This window comes from Rutilus rutilus, assembly GCF_951802725.1.
Source record: "Rutilus rutilus genome assembly, chromosome: 3".
In the NCBI taxonomy this organism is placed as follows: Eukaryota; Metazoa; Chordata; class Actinopteri; order Cypriniformes; family Leuciscidae; genus Rutilus; species Rutilus rutilus.
In genome coordinates this window covers 54,017,714-54,043,679 of record NC_140211.1, presented here as the reverse complement: position 1 = coordinate 54,043,679, position 25,966 = coordinate 54,017,714, and the positions used below count along the sequence as shown (strand labels likewise).

Genomic DNA, 25,966 nt, shown 5'->3' with positions numbered 1-25,966 from the left:
ATAAGATATTTCTGCTGTAATTCTGCCAATGATGCTTGTTTTCAAAATGTTATTAACAGAAACTGGGATTGTTGGTTAGATTAAAGAAAATACGGTTTGTTTTGTGATTTCTGTATGTTCTTCAAAACAAATAATAGGGGGAAAAGAAAATATGATTTCTGTTTACATTTTGATTTTTGGTTTGTTTTTATTTATTTTTTAATATAATGAAATAATTGTAAGTTATGGATATTTTCTCTGGCCCCCTGGTTGAGAACCACTGATTTATTCAAAGGTCTGGCTATGTGAGAAAAATAATAAGTCAAGACAGAAACAACTGTTCTTATAATGCTCTCTTGCTGTTACCAGCGCCGGCTTCCTCAGAGACCTCCAGCAGTCTGGAACAGGAGAAATACCTGCAGGCCATCCTCAGCTCCATCCCCATTTACTTCAAACCCCACGGCAGCAACACGCTCACCAACCGTTCCCTCATCGGCTTGTCCCCAGGTACTGCAAAGATATCAGGTGCATCCTCCACTTAACGCCTGATTCATCTTGTGTAGACTTGTTTTTGGCCCTTTATGTGTTCTTCAAGGCTCTTATCTCCTCCTGGTTTCCTCTTGGTTGCACAAAATGTTATTTATGTTTTGGGCTGATCTCCAAAGGAACTGGAGCACAATTGTGTGGTTATATAAGGAGAGCAGGACATGACGAGGTCACCTCCCATCCATCTCTCTCCTTGCACTCACTGCTCTCCACAGCCGTATTGCAGATGGCTCAGACCACACAGATCCTGCCCCGTCAGCTATGCTCTGTCGCCACCATTCATTTTTCATTTATCCCCACCTGCTGGGTAAAAGGCAGCCTTCTCTCACCAGTAAACGGCTCATCTTAGTTCTGATGATAGTGCTGCATGGCAGCTTTAAGTCCTCTCAATTCAAAACAGACCTTCAGTCTTGATACTCAGAATGAGATTCAGAAGTGTAGTGGAATTGGTTGCGACGAGACTGGACCCGAATCTGACTGAGCAGTGTTGTGTCTTCAAAACACTTATCTCCTGTTTCAAAGACATGGCTTAAGCTAGTCCCAGACTAAAATGCATGTTTTAACTGTTTTAACTGGAAGTAACTTGCACTGACATATCTTAAAATATGTCAGTGCCATTGTTTTGTCGCAACATGAGCAGCAGTAAGGCAAAAGTCACCAAGTCACATCAGCATCCGTAAGCTAGACGAATCCGTACTAATCCACGTCTGTTATGGCCTGAAAAAGAGAGTTTCAAAGTTCAGTTGACATGTTTACTAACTACAACAACCAGTTATCTACCAGTAACTAATTCCACTACAGTAACCAATGTCAATTTGTCTTAGCATACTGATGTTTTGTCTTAAGTTTTTTGTTTTTAAATTCAATGTCTTCCAAACATCTCAGGCCAACATCATATTGACGTGAAACAATCTGCTAAATGTCATAATGTAATACACACAACACGAAATTATAACATCGTTCAACATTGATAGTTCATTGCCACCAAAATCCAACAGCTTCTAAATGTCTCAGCCAACATTATATCAACATCAAAAACCAACATTTGGTCAAAGTCAATTATAACATCATTGCACTTTGATATTTTGTTGGTTATAAGTTTTGGTATTGAGTAACCACAATTCAACTTCTCTCCAATTTTGGAGGGCTGACATCAAGCCATCATTCGATTTTGATTGTCAACCCGATTTTCATGTTCATTCAAAATTTTACATCCACCCAACATTGGAGTTCAGCGTCTTTTTGACGTTACAGTGACATCCAGTGACCGCTGGGATGTGTTCTTTTCCCAAACCTACCTACAAAGCATTTAGGCATCATAGGCTTGTTCAAAACATAAATGCTTTTCCAACAGCAAGTCAAGCAAACAAATGCGGAAATCTTAGAATGCCTTGCATCGTTGCTTTACCTAACATTCAAATGTTTTATATATTGCTATGTTGGTTAGATAAAAATTGTGAATGACGGTGTGATAATTGAGTGACTTAACAGACCCATGAAGAGCATTTCAGCTCAATGTTTCAATCCATTACTGAATGTTAGGATGCTATCTATGTTGGTATTTGACAGTTAGTACCTCACTAGGGTTTGGAAAGGGCTGTGATGTCTTGATGCTCATGTTTGTACGTGATGCATGGTATGTGACTGTCTATCTTTATCTGTTTAGCAAGCGAAAGAAGGGCAACAAGAATATCAAAGATGGCCCCAGTCCATTTGGACATTTCCTTCACCAATAGCTTCACCAGAGGAGGTGAGTTGGCCTCTATTCTTCATTTCCGTCGACTCCAAGGGGATATTTAGCGTGAAGCAAATTCCCTATCCTTCATCTGATATCTTTAGTTGACTGTCTTCTGTCTTGATATCTCATTATCTGTGTTCTGTCACAGACCACAAGTCTTCCCACACATACACACAATCATGCTGCTTTGACTTTGGCCCGCTCTTTAATTTTTTGCGGTGATGGTTCTGCTGAACTTGCAGATATTTGTAACTTGCCACAATCCTCCAAAGTACAGAGAATTTCATAAAATCCAAAAAGCAAGACATGCAGACACTTAGCCACATTCAGAACGCCCATTGTGAATGATTGTTCAGAAGTATTAACCTTCCCAGTAAGGTCAATATCTGCACAGAAAATGAAAATGATATTACAAGCATAAAAGTGGAAGGTCTTTGCTGTGATCATGTCTTGTATTTTGTTGTACATCATGGGAAGGGTATTACATAGATCCAATTTAGAGTGGTGGTTAGAAACACCTGTACAGATATTCACATCTTCTCCCATTACCAAATAATGTGTGTGTGTGTGTGTGTGTGTGTGTGTGTGTGTGTGTGTGTGTGTGTGTGTGTGTGTGTGTGTGTGTGTGTGTGTGTGTGAGTGTGAGTGTGTGAGTGTGAGTGTGAGTGTGAGTGTGAGTGTGAGTGTGAGTGTGAGTGTGAGTGTGAGTGTGAGAGAGAGAGAGAGAGAGAGAGAGAGAGAGAGAGAGAGAGAGAGAATTTTATGTTAAGGGACATTCAAAAATGAAAATTCTGTCATTTATTCACACTCATTTCTTTCCAAACCCATTTAAAAGTCTTATAAGAAAGAAAACCACAAGATTTTGGAACAACATGTGTATGGGTAAATGAGGACAGAATATTCAGTTATGTCTTATTTTGAACTTCAAGTCTTAGCATAAATCATTTCAGGTCAGGTCATGATGAGTTGAGTTCTTGGAAAAGAGCTCACGATTTTAACAGAGACTGTGTATAAGATGCAAGTCTCAGCTGATGGCTCAATGTTAACTCCATGATGTTTCTTGTAATATTTCTCAAAATCTGGGTTATAGATAGCAGCTGCTCTTGAAGACTCATTTTTTTCCTGTTATGCACTGAAATCAGATGGGTCTCTGTCTCACCACAGCCAAATATATTCAAGCAGGTGCAAGCTAAGACATTTCCCATCATGTGTTTTTCACAGAAATGTGGAACTGATTTTTCACTTCCTCATTTTTGGTAAAATATATATTTTTTATTGTTAATAGTGAAAGCAACAACTGGTCTGATTCTGGTCTCATCTGGCTAGTGCCACATGATCGATATCTCAAATCCTGTGACTTCATGGGGAGACATTCCCTTTAGAAACTGGAGGGTGGGTTCTTTTGACTTTTGCCAGTAAATAACCTCCAAGAATAACCAATGAACCACATAGCAATGCCCTGGCCACTAGGGCTGTCACTTTACGTTCGAAAATTGATGGATTTGGTATCGTGGATTTGCCTATATTTGGTGTTTAAAATGGAAACGTCTTTAGACATGGAAAATCGATTTTACAATCGATTCAATGAACACTTGTCTCAAAAATCGAACAGGATTTTTTCACAAAAGTGACAGCCCTACTGGTCACCCACAACACCCTTAGCATTCTAAACGCTAGTTTTGTATCAAAGACTTCATATGCAGAAAGACAGTGCACTCATATTACTATGAATGGGAGAAAGTGCAATACGCAATATGGAGAAATAAGTCCTATCTCCTAAAGAAAAGAGCCAATCGCTGATTGGGAAAGTCTTCGCATCACTACAGCTGCTGTTAAAACCTCCGCTTCCTATAGAAACAGTCAGTGTTCTGAGAGGCTCGTTTAGGACGCATGTGCATTAGCTGGTCCAGCCTGAAAAATGCAGTTTTTTGTCATGATTCGAGCATTTAGAAACAAAATTTATGAGACAGTTGTTTTCAGATTTCATGGTGATTTCAAATATGAAATTTAATCGTAAGCTTGGTGATCAGTTTACTTGCATGCATAGAGGTGTTTCAAAGATGGCAGCCGAGTGAAATGACTCGTCTTTGTTTTGTATGGCCAAGCACCACTCGCATTTTCCTTTTTTTTCTTCTATTCTTCATATATTCATCTCATTGATATAATTCCTGTCATTCATGTAAACCTTCAGCCATCTTATTGTCTTCATTGATGCCCCATCTTTGCATACTTCACATGATTCTTCAGGTGATCTTAGATTGAGGTTGACCAATATAGTATTTTGCCAAAAAGATCATTTTTATGGGGGCAAAAAGCAGATTTCCAATTTTCCAATTTCACATAGCTTTTATGAAACCCTGTGTGCAGTCTATAGTGAAACCAGAAGTCCCAATAATCCCAATTAATATACATAAAAAAGATGAGTACTGTAACCAATAAAAGCGATTCATAAATCAGCGATTGCCTGCCATAAATGATTCGTGTCAGAGTTATGCTGGGTACACACTACATGATTTTCATTTGCCGACCGTTTTGTAGAAATCACCAACAAATGCCCAAAATTGGAGGCAAATTGGTGAGCGTTCACGTGAGTGATAATCGCGTAGTGTGTATTATCAAAGACACGATTTGAGAGAAGCGCCAATGTCGGTCAATATCACTTCTCGTGTGTGTTTGGTTGTGAAACGTAGTTTGTAGACCAGACGGAGTTGTCGGCGATTCTTCCTATTGAAATGTTGCGTAATGTGTACACAACAGCAACTTATTGGTACTCCAGACTGTCATGTAGTGTGAGAAGAACATCGATCCAACAACTCTGAAAATCATGTAGTGTGTCCCCCCCGGCATTAGCAGAGCAGTTCCATAAATTGGTCGACCTCAAATCTCAAACCAGCATTTCTCTCTCCTGTCTTGTCTCACGAGCTGAGGTGCTAATGACTGTCCTGTCTGTCTTCAGAGAAGGGTGATGGTTGCATGTGTGTGAATTTTGTCTTCTGTTTTTATTTCCTGTTCCCCTGTGCCACCACCAACTCCTGCACCCTTAATCTACCAGTACTCGGGTACAGGGATAAACTATTCACTCACTCAAACCAAAAAGCTTCAGCTAAGGGAAGAATTCACAATCAAGGTATAGTTTCTCTGTTTTACTCATTCTTACTAACCTAATCCATACTTAACTTACTATGCATGTGCTCTCTACCTCTTATCCATACATCCATCATCCATAGTGTCTGAAATTGATACCACATTGAGGTGAGGCTACCAATGACTTTTCTGGTTTACAGAACTACAGAAGCAGTTGTATTGAGGTTCTCTGGTATCTTAGTGCTTTAGCTGATGACAGGTCACTTGAGTCATCATCACTAAAATGCAGCCGCATTGAGCCTGTTTACTAAGCCAGTTAACATTCATGACTCAATCATTCTCAACTGAACTTTCCAGGACAAATTTTTGGAGAGAAGTCAGTAAAGTACAGACCCTTTCCAAAAAATTTGAATATATCATGGAAAAGTTTATTTATTTCCATAATTCCATTCAAAACGTTAAACTTCCATTGCTTATAGATTCAGGGCCCACAGCTTAAACGATTTCAAGTATTTAGTTGTGTTTTTTGTACATAATTTGGGCTTCCAGCTCATAAAACCCACAAAAACAAACAGGATTTCAAAAAATTTGAATATTACATGAAATCACACAGTAATTACACAGTGATACCATGGCCATTGAACCAGGTTTTGGTTCTTTTGGCAGTGTGGGCAGGTGCAAATCCTGCTGGAAAATGAAGTCAGCATCTCCATAAAGCTTGTCTGCTGAAGGAAGCATGAAGCGCTCTGAAAATGTCCTGGTAGACGGCTGCGTTGAGTGGACAGCACAGTGGACCAACACCAGCCGATGACATGGCTCCCCAAACCAACACAGACTGTGGAAACTTCACACTGGACTTCAAGCATCTTGGATTGTGTGCCTCTCCATTCTTCCTCCAGACTCTGGGACCTTGGTTTCCAAATGAGATGCAAAATTTGCTCTCATCAGAAAAGAGGACTTTGGTCCACTGTGCTTTATTAAATCCAGAGTCAGCGCAGCCGTCTACCAGGACATTTTCAGAGCACTTCATGCTTCCTTCATTTTCCAGCAGGATTTGCACCTGCCCACACTGCCAAAAGAACCAAAACCTGGTTCAATGACCATGCTGTGTAATTACTGTGTGATTTCATGTAATATTCAAATTTTTTGAAATCCTGTTTTCGTGGGTTTTATGAGCTGGAAGCCCAAATTATGTACAAAAAACACAACTAAATACTTGAAATCGTTTAAGTTGTGGGCCCGGAATCTATAATCCATGGAAGTTTAATGTTTTGAATGGAATTATGGAAATAAATCAACTTTTCCATGATATTCAAATTTTTTGTTTGGAAAGGGTCTGTATGTGATGAAGTGCTTCCAAAGGAATACATTAGTGTATCTCTCACACACAAACACACACACCGTTTTCAACATTGATAATATCAAGAACGATTATTAATAATTAATCATATTAATCTCTAGTAATAATTGATAATAATTGAGCAAAAAAACAGCTTATTAGAGACTTTATTAGAGACATTTTTGAAAAAAACAATCATAATTATTCCAAACTTTTGACCAGTGTGTGTATGTATTGGGGTGCCTATATATATATATATATATATATATATATATATATATATATATATATATATACACTTCAACTTCTACATATCTCCTGCCCCTTACATGTTTATTTAAGATTTAGCCTAATTTGATTATGGTTTTAAGCTACCAATAAAAATATAGTACTCTCAGTCGTTATTAGTTACGCTTGTTTGTTTTTATTACGTTTTTTTTGTACTCCTGCCTAACCTGTGTTCATACATCTGTTGTACCCCTTCTCTCTGAAAGGTGTGTGGGCTAGTTTGCGGTCTAGCAGCAGATTCATGCAGCACCCCGCTGTCGACGTGGGCGCGCGGTTGGCTAGCAAGGATCTGGCGCCCCCTACAGGCATTGAGACCCTCCAGACCCAACTCCTCAAGCATCAAGCCGCTCTCTACATCTTTGGTGAAAAGCCTCACTTGAGGGTAAAGGTGTTACACTTACTATCAGTGCTTAGAGAGAAGAAGCTAAGGATTTGATGCTGACCTTGTGTGATGAACCGTTGTAATTTTACAAGAAAGTAGGCTAAAAGAAGCATTCATTTCTTAAATGCTTTTTCACTTCTGTGTTGAAGTGTACTAGGTCATATCACCCTGCAATACTTTGAAAGTGTTCTGCCCAGTGCATAATAAATTAAAGACTAGATAAGGACTTCTAAATAGCCGTTTATAAAAGCCCTGATTTATCGACACAATTTGTCTGTTTTGGCTGAAATTACATCACATTTGGATGCCTGAAGGAACTTTGTGCTGCTTTTTAGCTTATCAATGATGTGTTCCTTTACCCTTCAATGTAAAAATGAAGATTAATATTTGGAAAAAATTAGCAGAGAGGTTAACAGTTAAGTAAACTCTAAGTTATTTGGCTGGTCTTGCTAAGCACATAAACTGTCTGTTTTGAATTTTTGTTGATGCCTTTGAAGTGGAAATTTAATTTCATCCATATTAGTAAAAAAATATTTGGTCTGCTCAAATTTATGGTCTTGGATAGAATATAATAGCTTTTTTGATACACAAATTTGTGACTTTGGTCTGTAAATAAGCAAAGCTTCTAAGATCCAAAGATCCAAATGTTTGTTTTTATGCTATGATTTTTCCAGAAGTTAAACAAAACAAAGTTAAAAATTCAAATCCAAATGCTTTTTCATGGCAGGGCTTAAAACTGGACTCAGCACTGAACTGTGAACTGGTGCCGGTTGAGTTTGCAGACACCAGACAGGTGAAGAGCTCCTTCAAGAAGCTTCTGAGGGCATGTGCACCCAGTTCCATGTCCTCAGACATGGAGGAATCATTCCTTAAGGCTCTGGAGGAGAGCGAATGGATGCTGCAGGTTAGCATGACCTCTTAACACACATTATTTGTGTCGAACCCAGCTCTGTATTTAAACTACCCCTGCACCTTCACCTTATTGTGACTGGCCTATATCTGGCAAATCCACTAATAGCAATGTGAGAAAACCAGAGACACGATGACCTGTGTGACTTTGACCCTGTTGGTAATTCCTTCCTCAAAACTAGACACCCCTGGGAAACTATACAACACAAAGATGGGAAAATTGCATGACACAATTAAAGCAAAACAAAGTTGCTTACCACACTAAAAGCCATGCACTCACAAACCCCTTTGGCCTTACGCTCCACTGCGTCTCAGACACTAAAACAATATTATCTGTAAAGATCCTTGCCAAGACACTCCGAGAGCTCTTAGTCAGCAGTGCACAATCACATTACAATAAAAGTACAGGAACTTAGAATGTGTTGTTTTGTACTCTGTATGTGTGTTCAACAGCTACACAAGCTGCTGCAGCTGGCTCTGGTTGCGGTGGAGTTACTGGACAGTGGATCATCTGTACTAGTTAGTCTTGAGGATGGCTGGGACATCACCACTCAGGTGAGTATCATCTCACACGTGTTCTATGGGTCCAAGCAGTGGGTCCAAAACTAGGGGGGGCCCGGAGTTATAAAAAGGGGGTGTGGCAAGGCTAAAGCCCAAAGTATTCTTCAGACGTCCACGCACACTGTCCACATGCAGCCTAATTTCAGGGTCCCCGCGGATCCTTAAAAAGTCTTAAAAGGTCTTAAATTAGATTTTTTTTTTTATTTAAGGCCATAAAAAGTCGTAAAAATTAACTTAAAAAAAAAAAGTCTTATTTTTACTTATGAAAGGTCTTCAATTTTAGATGACACTTTGACTTAGACTTATCTAAATGCTTTCGAAATTAAAACTATCTAATTAGCGTAGGCCTACGTATTATTTTTTTAATTCTATCTTGGTGGATTTGCTTGTTCACGTGACAATTCGCGTCACTTACGGCAGCATGTTAGCCTACGTCTGTCTCCTGCACGCGAGAGGAGAGAAGAAAACGAGTAAATGTCAGTTCAATTGTAAGTTCATTGCTTAGGAGTGTGCGATATTGTCTGTGAACTATGGTGATATTGTAATCATTGTTTCAACTATGTACGAGGCACTGCGAGTGCGAGCTGACATCGCGTTTGTCTCTCATGCTTGCTTTCACTGCGTGATGTGTCAGTGCAGTTATAGATGTCCCCAAATGAGTTTCTGTCTTATATTTATATCATATTATGTTGATATATTAGAATATCACATGAGCAAGAGTGCCGTTTTCCTTTGCACAAGTGCAAATGGTCTATTTATTTTATACAACAGTTAAATTAACAATAAAGCTAACATTGTGAGTTACTTTTTGGACACAATATTGTAAATTTTCACTTTATATCGCTGACGAGAATTTCATAATGAAGCCGTGGTCCAACAGACAGCGATGATTTATTTAAAATTTTTTACTGAAATCCGCGTTTTGAACGAATCATTTTAACGATTCAATGAACAATCACTTGTTTTTCTGAATGAATCAGCCGTTTGAACAAATCGGTTGAATAAATGACTCCAACAACTCGCTTATTAAGACAGTGACTTGCCGCCACCTACTGGTGGTTTTAGTTTCATATTTAAAGTATCCTTTAATTAAAAAGTTAAAATTATAAATCATTTCATATTTAAATATTGAATAGCTTTATTTGTGCAATTGTAAATGAAGTGTAAATATAGTAGGCTAATGCCAGTTTTGATGCCGCTTCTGTTCTGTGTCACCTCTGTACTTTTAATTTAATGATTTATTTTGACATTGGTACTGTGCTATTCTAATATAATTTAATTTGAATGTTAGAATTTGACATAAAAGGTGATGCATACCTCTAAATACGTTTAGAAACAATGTCCATATATAGGTGAAAATGCCCCTGGAAATCAATTTAAGGTGGCAAATATTGCCCCTTAATAAAAAATGTTAATTTCGGTCTCTACTGTGAACTGACCACTGCATAGAATATAAAAAATATGAATATCTTTGTGGGTCTGCTGTCAACAACAGGCCTAAACCAGCCAGGGTACCAGTGCAAAAACACAATCAGTAAAATATCATCTAATTATTATCAACAAAACTTTGAATATATCTAGACATATTTTTGTCAATATTGCGCACCCCTAATGTACGGTATTCATTTTGATTTCTTCAGGTCTTAAAAAGGTCTTAAAAAGCCTTAAATTTGACTTTAAAAATAGTGCATATACCCTGAATTTTGTGTCCACGCAGATGGTGCACACAAAAGCGCATGTGCGAGTGACCACTAGATATTGTGCACGCGCCGAATGCGCCTTTCTGCGCTCATGGCCAAAGGAGTATACTTTGAAAGGCTCGCGAGACAGAGCAGAACGTGGAAAATGAAGTATACCCGGGCCTTAAGTGATAGTGTGTAATCAGCAGATTGTTATGCAAAAGAAAAGTCTTCAGGGTGGTACAAGACCCCTCTGCGAAATGATCATTTCTTTTATCATTATCACATTTTCAATTGAAACTGGGATGTTTAAGGATTTATTTTGTTGCAGTAGAGGCACACTTGTCTAGTCACAGCTCATATTTTCCATGTCCACTTCAGTTAACGGTCATCAGAAACAGAATCGTGTTCTCTGGCTGTCAACTGGGGTTGTAAAATTGAGCTGTGGTCAGCGCCAGAATCAGGCACGTGTCTGAACAAGACCATTACTGTTCACTTTCCCTGACCATTCTGCCATTCTCTCTGCTCTATTCATATAAATAGGCTCCATATGTCTGGCTCTGCTGGAGAACAAAATCATGCATTTGTCATGTGGCCATGCTTTTAGTCTAGGTTGTTTTGTGATATTGCTTATTGCTTTGCGATATTGCTCTGATAATGCTTAACATAATCATCTTTATAGAAACTGCAACAGAAATGTAAATTTGATTATGCATCTGGCAGACTTTTTTTAAAATTGGTATTCACATTTTGCATTTTTGATTATATATAAAAAAAAACCTCTGCGTATACCAGGTGTCTTTACTTCAGTATTGTGACGTATCTCTGAAATACTGAATAGGTGGCAGGGCTTGATTTCAGCAGACCTCGACGCTAATCCCAAGCCGTCAAACTGACAAAGGAACGGCATTCCAGAGGGGAAACAAATGTTCAGATTTTGGCTAAAGATTACAATGGCAATTTATTTATTTATTTTTCTGTGGATTAACTTTTGGATTAATTGTTCACCACTCAACTTGTAATGTGCACTAAGTAAATAGGGTAAATTTTGATTTCATGCCGACTTGAAATTCTTGTGACAAACAGTGCAGGCCATTGTGTCACTCAAGATTAGCCAATCTCTGGGAAACAGCACCTGTCACAAAAATGTGAAGACAGATTTACTAACAGCTTGTGTCAGCGCAAACCCTCTTTTGCCGTTAAAAAACTACCGTCAGGATTTACTAAAGACACACAGTAAACAAATTAGCCCTGATAAGGCATGGACACAGTTATTTTTGCGGCTGACCTTATTGCATATGCTTTTGTAGGAGTTTCCCTTTCAGATGCTACATTTATGGGTATTTAAATGAATCACGCAGCACGATTTACTAAGGTTTGCATTAGTCAATTTGCTGGTTTTACAGCCCCAAAAAAGCATGTCTTAAACCAGACGCTAATTTGCGCTGGTCTTGGTAGATTGCGTTTGTCATTGTGAAAATGATCCGGCTGCATCTGTGTTCTTTAGTTTGTGCGTCGTCAGAACATCACGCGCAGAACTTTCCACTCCCAACTTATTTTCCCTGTTTAATAAATCTGGCCCTTAGTGTTCAGAATATTGCACATGTAATTAGGCTGCCACATGGAGTTCTGGCACTGATGGTAAATTTTGTTTTCAGGTAAAAGCTGTCGGGATGTGCAAGTTGCGACAGTCTCTGATACTTTCATTGGGTCAGCAAGGGTCAGGTCCAATAGGGCCAATATTTACTTGCATTGGGCACGTAGCAAGCATTGGACCGTTTGCAATTCATGGTTATTTTCCTCTCTTCCTCTCCCAATGTTTCTGTAGGTGGTTTCCCTCACGCAGGTGCTCAGTGATCCATTCTACAGGACCCTAGAGGGCTTTCAGGTGCTTTTGGAGAAAGAGTGGCTGTCTTTTGGCCACAAATTCAGCCAACGTGGCACCCTGACCCCCAGCAGCCAGGGCAGCGGCTTTACTCCCATCTTCCTCCAGTTTCTTGACTGTGTCCATCAGGCAAGTTGGCCTTATAAGCAGTCATGTAGCAGACACCTTTATCCAAAGCTGCCCGGGGTTATGTGTCTTGCTCAAGGAAATAATGGCTGATGAGATCTTGATGATCCTTGGACATGCGATCTTCTGATGTCGTCCATCATCTGGGGGTAGTGGAATCGTAGTGGTTAAAGAACCCGAAGGCTGTAGGTTCAAACAACAGATGTAGTGATGAACCCAATGACCATTGTGTACTTGAGCAAGACACCTTAACCCCAGGTTGCACTAAATGGGACCGTCTATGTTCATATTGAGTAAGTTTCAGCTAAAAAATCTCTCTTTTTCACACACTGCCCAGAATCACTTCATAACTCCCAATCTCTCTCTCACACACACACACACACCCCTTTCTTGTTCTCACCATGCTTCGTCCATGAGCTCACAGCATTCTTGCAGCGTCCAGCCAGGAGGAGGAGGATGAGATGCACTCAGCTGTCAGAATGCATGCTCTAGCTTTCCTTTTGCAATCCCCATGGTGGGCAAGTAATTTAGACAAAGGCGCTTGTTCGGCCCATCTTTCTACCCCCCCCCCCCCCACCCCCTTTGAAATGATCGTACACAGATGGCGTTTCAACCTGCAGCCAGCATTGTGCTTCCTTGAGTGTTTCGCCATCACCTCCCAACATCCGCACATTTAGCACAAACGGTGGAAAACAGCAATTTTGGGGATTCTGTTAAGTCTGTGCTACATTAGAATAAGTAAAGGGCAGGAAAAGTTTTTCTCCCTCTGGAGACATGCGCACCACTCCCATGGTTTTACAGACATGCATTGTTTTTAGGCATGTGTGATGAAATCAAGGCGTAGAGCACTTCAGTGACCCTGCAGAGGTCCTCCAATGTCACAAACCACTGAAATATAGTGAATGCATCTGAAAATAGAAGTGTCTCATCTTAGAGGCAGCTGTTGTTTTTGCCAGGAAGTCCAGGTGGCCCGGAGTGTGAGAAATTCACAAGCTCTTCTGTCTAGATCCTGCTGGCAGCACATTATCACATTATGTCCCTCCTGTTGCTGTTATTTTGGTACTTTTTAAAATCTCTTCAACTAATCATTTCCTGGGCGTTTCCTAATAATTTTCTTGAACCGCAGTCTCAGTGGTGTCCTACTCATATTTGTTGAATCACTGTGGCCGTGAAATGAGGCCAAAAAGCTCCTCCAATATGACACGTTAACTTTCTTATTCCAGGTTCATAACCAGTACCCCCTTGAGTTTGAATTTAATCAATACTATCTGAAGTTTCTGGCATACCACTACATCTCCAGTCGCTTCAAAAACTTCCTTCTGGACTCGGACTACGAGCGCCTGGAGCACGGTGTGTAGCACAACTTTTTTTTTAGGTTATGATTGTCATAATTACATTATTGTGCAAATGTTTTTCAGATGTGTTCTTGAAATAAACATGGATTTGAATGACATTATAGTATTACAACAGACATGTGCAATCTTGCTCAGAAAAGTTTTACCTACCTGTAACAGCCTTGATGACCTTTGGAAGCACTTCTTTTAAGTGCTGCTAATCTTATCAGACTTGACTTCTAATATTTTGTTTCACACCTGATCGCATTACTCTGGGTAATGTGTGATTAACAAGTGTTCCTTTGTGTCTCCTCAATAAAGGCACATTGTTTGAGGACAAAGGAGAAAAGCAGTCCAAGAGAGGAATCTGTATCTGGGAGTGTATCAACAGAATGCACCGCAAGAGCCCTGTCTTCTTCAACTACCTGTACAGCCCATCAGAGGCAGAGGTAAAGAGTCTATCTGGGTGTGTGTCGAAGCACCAGACGGCTCTACTGGCTGTTACCCTAGAGCACTCTGCTTAGAGGTTATGTTGGTGACCAGTCCCAAATATGTTGTCGTCTATTGCCAGATCACATTCACAGTGAATAACAGTTCCCCACAATTGCAAAACAACATCTTTGACCTTATAAAGCAGTCTTGTTACATCTGAATCAGGTGGTCACAGTCTGTAAAAAAAATAGTTAGAATGCTCAAATCCAGGCTGAGTAAAGTTTGTTTTTCACATAGGGATCTTCTTACCGGCAGTCATCCCTGACATTGTTTCAAAATGGGTGAATCAGTTCATCCATAGTCACCCATAGCCCAAATAAAAACATATTTGAGGAAGTTTAGTGAGAGCAAAGGACCCTGTGGTCTGTTTCTTCTTTCTTTCCCATTCCCTTTTTGCAACCAAACACTGTAAATGGGGCTGCACATTCTAATCTTGAAACTTAAACAAGATTTCTTTAAGGTTGAGAAAGAACAAGTATCATGCTTCTAAGTTAGACTTCTTTTGCTTTGGAATGACGCCCCATTACCTAATATATATAATTGAATTCGCAGTCCTGAAATGTCCTGAATGTCAACAGCAAATTACCTATTTATAATCGGATTGATGGCTCAGTTGGACTGAAAAGCCTTCATGTAAACACTTCAGTCGATCAGATTGAGGTCAATCGGAATAAAAATCAGATCAAACGATTCAAACATACCTTGTGCACATGCACAATACTGTGATGAACATTTATTTATACCTTATGTCAATATCAGTGAAGGACACTGAATATTCACTAAATATTTGCTTAAAAAGCTCTTCTGACATATGTCAGCTTTCTTTTCAAACATGTCATCAAGGCAAAAATGGCAATTATGCTTGTAGTGTCTCTATTTATCGCATTTGGCTTTTGGCACGTGGCGACTGGCGAAACAAATCTAAATCGGATTGCAAAGTTTACCCTCGGTTTCACAGACAAAGCTTGAGTCTAGTCCCAGACTAAAACGCATGTTTAAGCTGTTTTACGTGAAAGACACTTGCCCTGCCATATCTTAAAATATGTCGATGCCATTGTTTTGTCTCGAGATACGCACCAGTAATGTTCTTTTTCTAAGGCGCGTTTATAAAAGCTACTTAAATGTCCTAATTGAACTAAAACCTTATCCAGGCTTAATCTAAGCCCTGTCTGTGAAACCAGGCCTTAGTGTTCATACACACTGAAATTTCAGAATCTGATATCGGATTCGATTCTTTATGATTGATGAAAATGAGTGCATGTAAAGGTTTTGGAAAGAGGGAGGGTGACTAATTCTGGCACACAGCAACTGACATCACTTACAAGCATCTTTATATAATGTCAAAACTGAAATATCCAATAAACAATGGTTTCTGTCCTTTTCTTCTTAGCCGGTGTTGAAACCATTGATTTCGATTCCCAATCTGACAACATGGGAGTTCTACACAGGGGAGACGCTGTCCACAGGCCCCTCTTATGACTGGTGTATGATCGCAGTGCGCTCACAGAGCTCGGTAGACTCAGACACCATCGCCACCACCAAGAGAAGGATCGTCTGGCCCTGTTACAGCAGTGTCAGCCGCGCACAGCCTGATGCCATCACCAAACTATTGGCTGTGAGTCCATGTCTTTGTCCATTTTTAGTTTCTCTTTATCAAGGCCAAAATCTCAAAATCACAGCCAATCAGAAGAGTGAATGGATGGACAGCTGAAAATGGACAACTAAAAACACATACTTTGTATTTTTATGCCATGCTTTTTATGGCTTTCCTTGTGGATTTATCAGCAATTCTGAACTTTTCAAACCACAATAAGGGTCTCATCCATGTTTGATATCTGTGAAGATCAGGATTTAGTCCAGAGCTTTCGATGCTCCCTGACACAATCCAAAGAAATCGGAAGCAAGCAACCAGCAAAATGTAGCGTCTGCTTTTGCTTGTGAGGACAAAAGCTTAAGTGTCAGACATTAGCAGGAACCAAAGATTTCTTAAACCCCATTCGGACGGGGTTAGTTTTATATTACATTGCTTCCTGATATCATTTGTGCAGACACATAACTATATATATATGCAGTTAGGTCTGGTCGAACGATTTATTAATTCAATTAATTTAATTCAGATTGGATTCTGCTGATAATAGGCACTTACCTAAAGCTAAAAGAAGTTTTATGCCTCTAACAGGTGTGTTCGATCTTCTTTTTGATCTGAATGGTATGTGGAAAACACTCAAGTTGAATGCCTAGAATGCAACTGAATGCTTTTTCAAGTGCCTCCATACTTAAAAAAACGTGGAAAACTACTTTTAAACAGGAAATGACCGAATATTTACGGACATATTTACAGCTGTTCTATTTGCATGGGATAAGCATTACCTGAGGTAATTTTCCAGACCTTTTTACAAAGGTAAAAGTCGCTGTAATCTTTACTGACATTGTCCGTAAAGATGACTGTGATTCACATTCGGACAGGACTGAAATCGCTGAAAAGCTCTGGTAATAATGACTTTACCCCACCTCATCCATGTTAAACTAATCCCATCTGAATAGGGCTTGATCAAAGGAACCTGTAAGGGAGCTTTAAAATGTACTTGTATGGTTGCAGGACATTGAGAGGCTGGAGGGAGAGCTGGGACAGCAGTCTGAGCCCTGGCACACCACGCTGGAGAAGCTGCTCGACAGCATCCAGGACGACCTCAAAATGGAGGGCAATGTGAGTACTGCCACTTTTCACCTATTTTTTGTTCCTCTTTCCTTCACAAATGTAGCCTCAATTGGCTGTCATCTTACCTGTTTAGTTTTCCATATAGTATATTGTAAATGTGCGTGTACACAGTATTAGCCCTGTTTCACATCACACACAAAAGCAACATGTATTACACGGCCATATTAACATTTCTGCATTGACGCTGGAGCTTTAATGCAGTGTGAAACAGGCTTTAAAGATGACACATTATGCCCCTTTTCACAAGATGCAGTATAAATCTATGGTGTCCCCAGAATGTGTCTGTGAAATTTCAGCTCAAAATACCTCCCAGATCATTTATTACAGCTTGTCAAATTTGCCCCTTTTTGGGACTGAGCAAAAACACACCGTTTTTGTGTGTGTCCCTTTAAATGCAAATGAGCTGCTGCTCCCTGCCTCCGTTCAGAAGACGGCCGATCCTTTTACACGAGCTTCGGATACCTCGGCAATAACAAAACACACGAATAATCTCACTCATCCAAAATCTCAGAAATAACCAGAAATAAATCGTCTTATTTTTTTACTTGCTTGCAGAGAAAGGCTTACCAAAACAAAGTTACTGGGTTTCACTTTTTCGTGTTTCTGGGTTGGTAGCTGCACCGGGGACCCAATCATAGCACTTAAACACAGAAAAAGTCAGATTTTCATGATATGTCCCCTATAAAAAGCAGTGAACAAGTAGCAAAGTGTCTGTCTTCGCATCTCCTGATCTCACCTGTCGTGCATCTAATCTCACAGCTGCGGAAAGAGTCAGTGTCCATCTCTGGCCTGGTCCCCACTTCCAACCTGCAGGCCTATCAGCGCCGCTCCATGTTACACCTCCCTGACAGCGGCCTCGGAGAGGACAGCAGCCCCACTGCAGTCAACGGTGTTAATCGCAGAGCAGCCACACTCTACAATCAGTTTACCCCGAAGAATGAAGACAATAGGTAACAATGACAGACAACACCGTCGATACCGCTTCAACTAACTTCATGGACAAAGCAAACAAGCTATCAATTCTTTGTTTATACAGGTCATTTGAGGGAATTCTGTACAAGCGAGGGGCATTACTTAAGGCGTGGAAAGCTAGGTGGTTTGTTCTGGACATAACAAAACATCAGGTGAGTGGTTGATTACACTTGTGGTATTTTGCACTTTACCGTACCTCGTTCTATTACTTCTGTATTTTAAACGACTCTCTCTATATAGCTGAGGTATTATGAGACGGATGAGGACACAAGCTGTCGTGGATATATTGACCTGGCTGAAGTGGAGTCTGTCCTGATCGCCACACCAACCATAGGAGCCCCCAAACACATCAGTGAAAAGGCTTTCTTTGATGTAAGTGTTCCACCCGGTGATAATACAGCGCGTGAGGCTCCTTTAACTGTGACTGTACTAACATTGTGCCTGAAAATATATTTAAAAAAATGTAAAATGAAGGGAATTTTGTAGGTGCCATCTTTATGCTAGCTAGAAGAGCTAGTTCTCGCTATGTGAAATAAGGTTGACCTGGTTAGCTGTTACTACAACCAATCAGCATCCAGGACGAGAACTGCCAATTACTATTAATTATTTACTGTATACTACCGGTCAAAAGTTTAGGGTTGGTAAGATTTTGTACGTTTTTGAAAGAAGTCTCTTATTCTCACCCCTGCTACATTTATTTGATACAGTAAAAACAGTAATAGTGTGAAATATTGTTACTTAACTTGTCACATGACTCTTCAGAAATCAAGCACCTCAAACATTTCTTATTATCAGTGTTGAAAACAGTTTTGCTGCTTAATGTTTCTTGTGTAAACCGTGATCCTTTTTTTTTCCAGATTCTTTGATTAATAGAAAGTGCAAAAGAACAGCATTTATTTGAAATAGAAATCTTTTGTAACATTATAAAAGTAATTATTAACTCTTTCCTTGCCATTGCCAAGTTTTTCCAGCCATCTATGTTTTCACTGTTATACGGCTGGAGGTGCATTTTCTGAAATAATACTGAATCTCTGGATCCAAAAGCAAGAAGAAGCAGAAACGAGCGATAAAAGCATTGCTGATGCACATCAAACATTCAACAGCATATAAATCAAAACTGCCCGAATGAAATGATGAACCCATGAAGAGCTTTGAGGGTGTGGATGGACTCGATCTACTCCATCTGTGTTTTGATCATTGAGTCCGATCCGGATGTAGTCTTTGACAAAAAAGTGATTTTGTTCAAAATGTCTTACTCTGTACTTTCTTTTGATATATTGTATGTTCATATATTCTTAAAACAACATATTCTGCGGGCCATAAAAGATCAAAAAAGTTAATGTCACTTTTTTTGATCAATTAAATGTGTCCTCTCCTTGCTGAAAAAGTACATAAAATCACTTCAAATCTCTGTCTTTGTCCCTGCAGCTGAAGACCACTAAACGGGTGTACAACTTCTGTGCAGCGGATGCTCCGAGCGCCCAGCTGTGGATTGATAAGATCCAGAGCTGCATCTCAGATGCGTGAAGAACCACCTCTCACTGCAGGGAGACTCACTGTGCAATTATAGGACCGTAGTAAAGCCTTCAGTGCCTGTTGGAAACCCAAAAACTCCTGACAAACAAGCGAGAGCACAAAAACATTGCATTTAATGTGTCCCTTGATCCTGAGCTTATGATCAGGGGATCGGGGGAAAATGATGCCATGCACTACTCTGACATTCGCTGAACAAACTGCTACATGTAACTGACTGAGACAAAGCAATAGCACTAATCTTAAACTCGGGGGTCAATATGATAGTGACAAGAGGTGTTCTGCAAAACAAAAATACCGTTGCTGCTGATCAAATGCAAAACGACCACCAAAATCTGACACCTATATTTAGAAATATGCACAATGTGTTAAAGGCAAATGATTTGCACTTAATGATATGCACTCCGTACAAAACAGATTTTTAATGGCTAGAACAACTAGGCAAAAGGCATTATGTTTTGACTACATATCTAAGCTTGGAGCGAGCAACTTTGTGCAAAGTATTTTTTATATATATATATTTGCGAAAACTTTTTTTCAGTATGAATGTTATAGTCTTTGCGTAACAGAGTTGTTGTTCTGTAAGTTATTTTTTAAACATTAAAAGTGTCACCTGTGTGTCTTTGTTGAATGGAGAGTTTGATGTGTGTGTTTATATTACAATTCAAGCTTTTTATATTCTGCTGATATGCTATTAAAAATGTTTTTCTAACCTTTTAATCTAACTTGAAAGAAACACTTACATTTATACTTAATTACGGATAGTTTACGGACCAAGCGAAGCACTTCCGAGACGGTTATCAATACGTTTTAAATGAAGGGATGAACACTATATTTCTCTATTTTCCGTGAGGATATATGTGATGTTGATGGCTTTTTAAGGCACTAAGGTTTTATCTGTTTGATGGTGTATCTGTAAAGTTGAGAAGGAAAATGAAAAATGATCAGACGTGATGTCTGTTACTGAACCCGACGTTACTGTATGTACAATACTTTGTGGTGCCACTAATGTTTTTGGTTTGTTTACTGTTTTGGTTACGTTTTATTTGGGGTTTTGCTGTTATTTGAAATAAATCTAAAGAACTCGAGTTACTTTTTGCGACTGCATGACTCTCTCTCTCTCTCTCTCTCTCTCTCTCTATATATATATATATATATCATGAACACACACTACATTAACACACACTCCAGGCCAGAGCGATCTTCAACCAGATGGAACTGGATATTCTTTATATATCTTGATATATAAAGAATTTATCTTGATATATCATGATGTATAAATATATCTTGATTTATCCATGAATAGTAAAAGTACGGTCACATAATAAGCCCAGATGTAAATGCAAAATCACGATTTCACTTACTCCTGCATCCTGAAATGCCTCCAAACCAAATTAGAAAGTGTTGTGAAACAAGGAAAATCCTTAGGTTTTAAATTGTGTCAGATTAATTTAACATTAAGATTTTGATACACATTTAGAACAATTACATAAATATCTGGCAAGCATAGAAACTTTGCTTTGAGGTAGTTGGCAACTTTTTTTCAGTATCTCCTGACATGAGTCATGACCATTGTTAATGTTACAGTTTTTCTCGATTGTTTACACGCATTTTCTGAAAGCATGCCTCATATTCTCAGAATATTATTATACACACAAATCAAAAAACACACACAATGGGCAAAACCCCTCAATTCTCCTGCAAAATGAAACTTTACATTCAAAACAATGTTATTTCTTCTCAAAATGGTATTTTGTTTTCAAATGACACACACAAACCATCATATGAATAGACATTTATAAGAACCAGTTGAACACTGATGTGCTCAATGTAAAACACTTCTTCTCCATTCATCATAATGATTTAGGCCTTTTTTTGTTCAGTGTTACACTTACTACAGACAGTACATACATAAGTGTGTTGTAAAATATTTGAGAATATTGTTTTTATACTCAGAACACACAAAAACAATGTACACAGTGTACATCCCAACTAACACAAAAGTTGTACATACAGTGGTCTACATACAAAACAACAGAAGAATTTACTGTATACAGTTACAGTAAAAATAATAAAAAAAATCCAGTGTTGGCATCCATTGCTCCATTGAAGAGCTGACCTGTTGCCCTTTTCTGCTAAAGCTCTGATTGCTAATTGTAAAACTGTGTGATGGGTGTTTGCCCATGTGAAGAGTCAGTGTGCATATCTGAATGGCAGTGTGTTCCTTGTGAAAACAAGAGATTTTCTGCATGAAAATGGTGCCAAAAGCAGAGAATTGTGTGTAGTGTTTTGAAAAAAGTGTGTTTTAGAACTGCAATTTGAGTGTAAAGCAGGAATTGTGCTTGTAGTTTAGCAGAATTGGTTCAGGGGGTTGGTGAATGAGTTACATGTTGTGGTCATTGTGTCTCAAGTACCAGTATTTGTGTGTAAACAATTGAGAAAAACTGTCAAATGAGTGGAGTTTTGAGTCTCTAAATCCCTGCATATTGTTCAACGCCTCCTCGTACAGATTAACGGCATAAATGCATCACTAGTGTCTGTCCCATTAACTAGCCCAACCTCAGTCATCCTTATCGAGCCCTGCCGCTGTATTATTAGTAATGCCATAAGGGGTTCTATAGTGGCCATTAGCGTAAACTGTTTTTCTTTCAGGTCACGGCAGAGCACTCAAGTAAAACCAACATGCTTTTAGCTAACTACCTTAATAATAACACCTTGAGTTACACAGCACCGGCACGTGGAAGTACTCTTATCACGTGTCGGCCTATATCAGAATGTCAGTCACTGTAACTAAAGAACACATAAGAGAAGTGAGACAGGATCATGCTTGCAATGTGCTCGCCAAACAGAGGGTTTGATCTGATTGCCTTGCCAATTTTTTTTATGTTTTTATGTTTTTTTTTATGTTTCATGAATGAGGCACTCATTCTATTCATGAGAGGACATCCCAGAAGAGACCAGCGTTCTCCAGAAAACATCACTTAGTTATAATAATTAATAAACCATTGGTACTCAATGGAAGATCTGTGCAAACAAGTTTCGCACATCCCGAAAATGTTTGGTTGAAATGATTGAAAACCTTGAAAATATATTCAATGTTTTTCCTGCCATGAACAGATGTTGCAGTAATGGAATGTTAATGTCAATAATTGCTTCTCTCTTCAGACCTCAGTAGACAAATATGTCACTGTAGAGGCCAGGACAGTTCAAGTTCGTCATCAGTTGGCTATGTCAGCTTGTATAATCTGATACACCGTGTGATTGAGCCAATTCATTTGTAATACGTGCCTTCATTGAGGAAAAGCTGCGAAACCGCACGTCTCGCCTTTCTTCCGGTGTTCTGAACGGGACATCTCACTTAATGAACAGTAAGACGAACCGTCTACATATCCTTGTCGGATACACCTAACCGGGCGCATCTAACAATCACAGCCAAGTGCTCTCACTTGCAGTAAATGAGGCCACGGGCGCCTTTGAGGCGAGACACCCCAGCGCCTCTCAGCTCCCAGAAGAGAAAAGCTGATGGGACTAAGCTTCGCAAGAGCGTTGAGGACGTGCATGTGGGCTAGTTGCTCCCTGCTGACTTGTTTTAAGAGCAGGTGTTGGCCTGGCAAAACATCTGGACTGGGGCGCTCTCTCACAATTCTCTCCAAATATAGATGTCTCCTGGAGTGGAGGAATAGAGAGGGGAAGCAGCGGAAGAGGGAATCCCTCCAGAATGCTTGGAATGGGACAAATGGGATGCTCTGGAGAAATTGCAGTTAACTGGCCGTCGCAGGAGACCTATGAATCTGTTGAAGTCATAACAGTTCGGTTTCATGATGGTTTAAATGTGACTTCTTTTCATGCAGACTATGAGCTTGCACAAATATCACCCATTCTCTCCCATAAAATAGTAGGGATTTACACGTTAAACGGTTTACTTTTATTGAGTTATGTAGATTTATCACAAGTGATTATTGTTTATTCTGTGCACTTATATTGCCTGGTTAGAGTTAAACTAGGATTTCAGAGAGAATCTGACGGTCTGAGATGCTTCGCATTCTTGTTGGCAGCTGGCACACATGGCAGATGTTCTCGTCTAAACGCTGAAGCGCTTGACTGTTCACAAATCAGCAATGTGAACAATGCAAGTGTGACAAAAGCATGCAGAATGGGGATTACTTGTGGGCCGAATGCAGGTGGCGCTGGCGTGCAAAACACACCTGTCACAAAGATAGGTCAAGTTCATTCCACTTCCTGTTACCAAAAAAAGAACCGACAGCACACTAGATGCCGGATAGCACCCTCTAACTAGATGTAAGTTTGGTAGTGTTGGCTTATTGTAGATCAACATTATCTAATATGAATTGCTATTCGTAGTTTTCACACCCTAATAGGAACGCCCACCTGGATGGCAAAACAAGACTTCCCTCTGTTGGGCGCCAGTTACTTTTACCAGATTTATACTAGGTACTAATGTACTAAATAGTGATATTAAAAGACCACATTCAGTATAAACCTTATCTATTACGCATACTATATACAGGTAGAACAGTAACTTCCATGTTAATGTTAAGCATTCTTTATAATGGTTTTCCCACATAAATCCATCATAAAGAATGTGCTTAATGTGGCTTAATACTTTAATACAGTGGTATTGGGGGTCCAAATTCAGTATACCCCTTATTAATAAAACATACTTTGTACAGGCAAACAGAAGGACCCAGAATATGAACGCAACATGCCAAGTTTCACATTAAGCGTTTTCCCATGGAAAACTATTATAAAGAAAACATTCAGTTGTGCACTGCATTCATATTCTGGGCTCATCTGCTCGTAAATAGTATGCATCATCAATAAGGTGTGTTTAATTTGATATTTTAATATCACTTCATATATGAATATCTTCATACATTAAAGCACGTTACACATTTTTCATGTTAAGCGTTTTAGTATGTCCGGGAATGTATCGGGAATGTTAAAGGCATACTCCACTTTTTTTGGAAATAGGCTCATTTTACAACTCCCCCAGAGTTAAACAGTTGAGTTTTACCGTTTTCGAATCCATTCAGCCGATCTCCGGGTCTGGCGGTACCACTTTTAGCATAGCTTAGCATAGATCATTGAATCGGACAGGACCATTAGCATCTCTCTCAAAAAAATGACCAAAGAGTTTCGATATTTTTCCTATTTAAAACTTGACTCTTCTGTAGTTACATCGTGTACTAAGACCGACGGAAAATAAAAAGTTGCGATTTTCTAGGCTTATATGGCTAGGAACTATACTCTCATTCCTGCGTAATAATCAAGAAACTTTGCTGCTGTTCCATGAGTGCAGCAGGCGTAATGATATGACGCAGCGCCTGAAAATAGTCCCCAGCTCGGTAACTTCCAACATGACCGGGACTAAGCTTGTCTAACCTATTAGACCTATTTTCAGGCGCTGCGTCGACATTACGCCTGCTGGACTCATGGTACGGCAGCAAAGTTTCTTGATTATTACGCAGGAATGAGAGTTTAGTTCTTAGCCATATCAGCCTAGAAAATCGCAACTTTACATTTTCCGTCGGTCTTAGTACACGATGTAACTACAGAAGAGTCAAGTTTTAAATAGGAAAAATATCTAAACTAATTTTTTTGAGAGAGATGCTAATGGTCTTGTCCGATTCAATGACCTATGCTAAGCTATGCTAAAAGTGGTACCGCCAGACCCGGAGATCGGCTGAATGGATTCGAAAACGGTAAAACTCAACTGTTTAACTCTGGGGGAGTTGTAAAATTAGCCTATTTCCAAAAAAAGTGGAAAAATACCTGCGCATTTCCACGTAAGCAAAGCATATTATCAAAAAACATTACAATTTTCATCAGGGAAGTTGGGTTGTGCCAACCTTGAATGGGTCACACCAGTAAAACTAGAAAAGGCTGGGCTCGCCAGCATTGGGGAACACTAAAACCATATCACAGGTCCTAAACTGAACCAACAAACGATGGACCCCTGAGAAAATGAATTTACAATACCACGGAGGAGCTATTCCCTCCGCGAGAGGCAGTTAGAGTCGACACACTGTTGGCTTTCACTCGGCGTCATTCATCTGTGAAGGCCAATCTGTTGATATCATTTAGCCAGCATGACTGTGGACTGTAATATTCACCACCCGCCCAGACTATGATGAGCACTAAACAATAAAGTCACCAAGAAAACATCCCAAAAGCCTTCAGGCCTGAAGATACATTCACGAATACACTTTGCATTGTACAAAAGTATGTCAAACTGTGCTTTCAAAACCCAACATGTGAAGTCATTTTACACGTGCCTGTTAGTTTATCTGTGTGCTTTCAATTACAGTGATGGCTTCTATTAGTCATCACGTTTCTGAGGAGAAAAACAGAACGATAGTTTACGGAAAAGTTGAGCACT

At 39.5% G+C, this 25,966-nt stretch overlaps 1 protein-coding gene across 2 annotated transcripts in view; it reads left to right on the top strand.

The window, feature by feature from the left end:
- sbf2 (SET binding factor 2) overlaps positions 1-20,658 on the top strand; it is a 128,508-nt gene extending 107,850 nt beyond the window's left edge. Inside the window, exons 28-42 of one of the 2 annotated variants that reach the window (XM_084405507.1) lie at positions 349-486; positions 2,192-2,275; positions 5,316-5,390; positions 7,181-7,356; positions 8,084-8,260; positions 8,719-8,820; positions 12,334-12,519; positions 13,740-13,866; positions 14,172-14,299; positions 15,733-15,957; positions 16,942-17,049; positions 17,821-18,011; positions 18,098-18,185; positions 18,274-18,405; positions 19,462-20,658. In XM_084405507.1, the coding sequence (XP_084261633.1) occupies positions 349-486; positions 2,192-2,275; positions 5,316-5,390; positions 7,181-7,356; positions 8,084-8,260; positions 8,719-8,820; positions 12,334-12,519; positions 13,740-13,866; positions 14,172-14,299; positions 15,733-15,957; positions 16,942-17,049; positions 17,821-18,011; positions 18,098-18,185; positions 18,274-18,405; positions 19,462-19,560 (2,036 nt within the window). In that variant the 3' untranslated portion in view covers positions 19,561-20,658. The remainder of the gene's footprint in view (positions 1-348; positions 487-2,191; positions 2,276-5,315; positions 5,391-7,180; positions 7,357-8,083; positions 8,261-8,718; positions 8,821-12,333; positions 12,520-13,739; positions 13,867-14,171; positions 14,300-15,732; positions 15,958-16,941; positions 17,050-17,820; positions 18,012-18,097; positions 18,186-18,273; positions 18,406-19,461) is intronic. The other variant, XM_084405508.1, reaches the window with a different exon arrangement.
- The last annotated feature ends 5,308 nt before the right edge of the window (positions 20,659-25,966 follow it).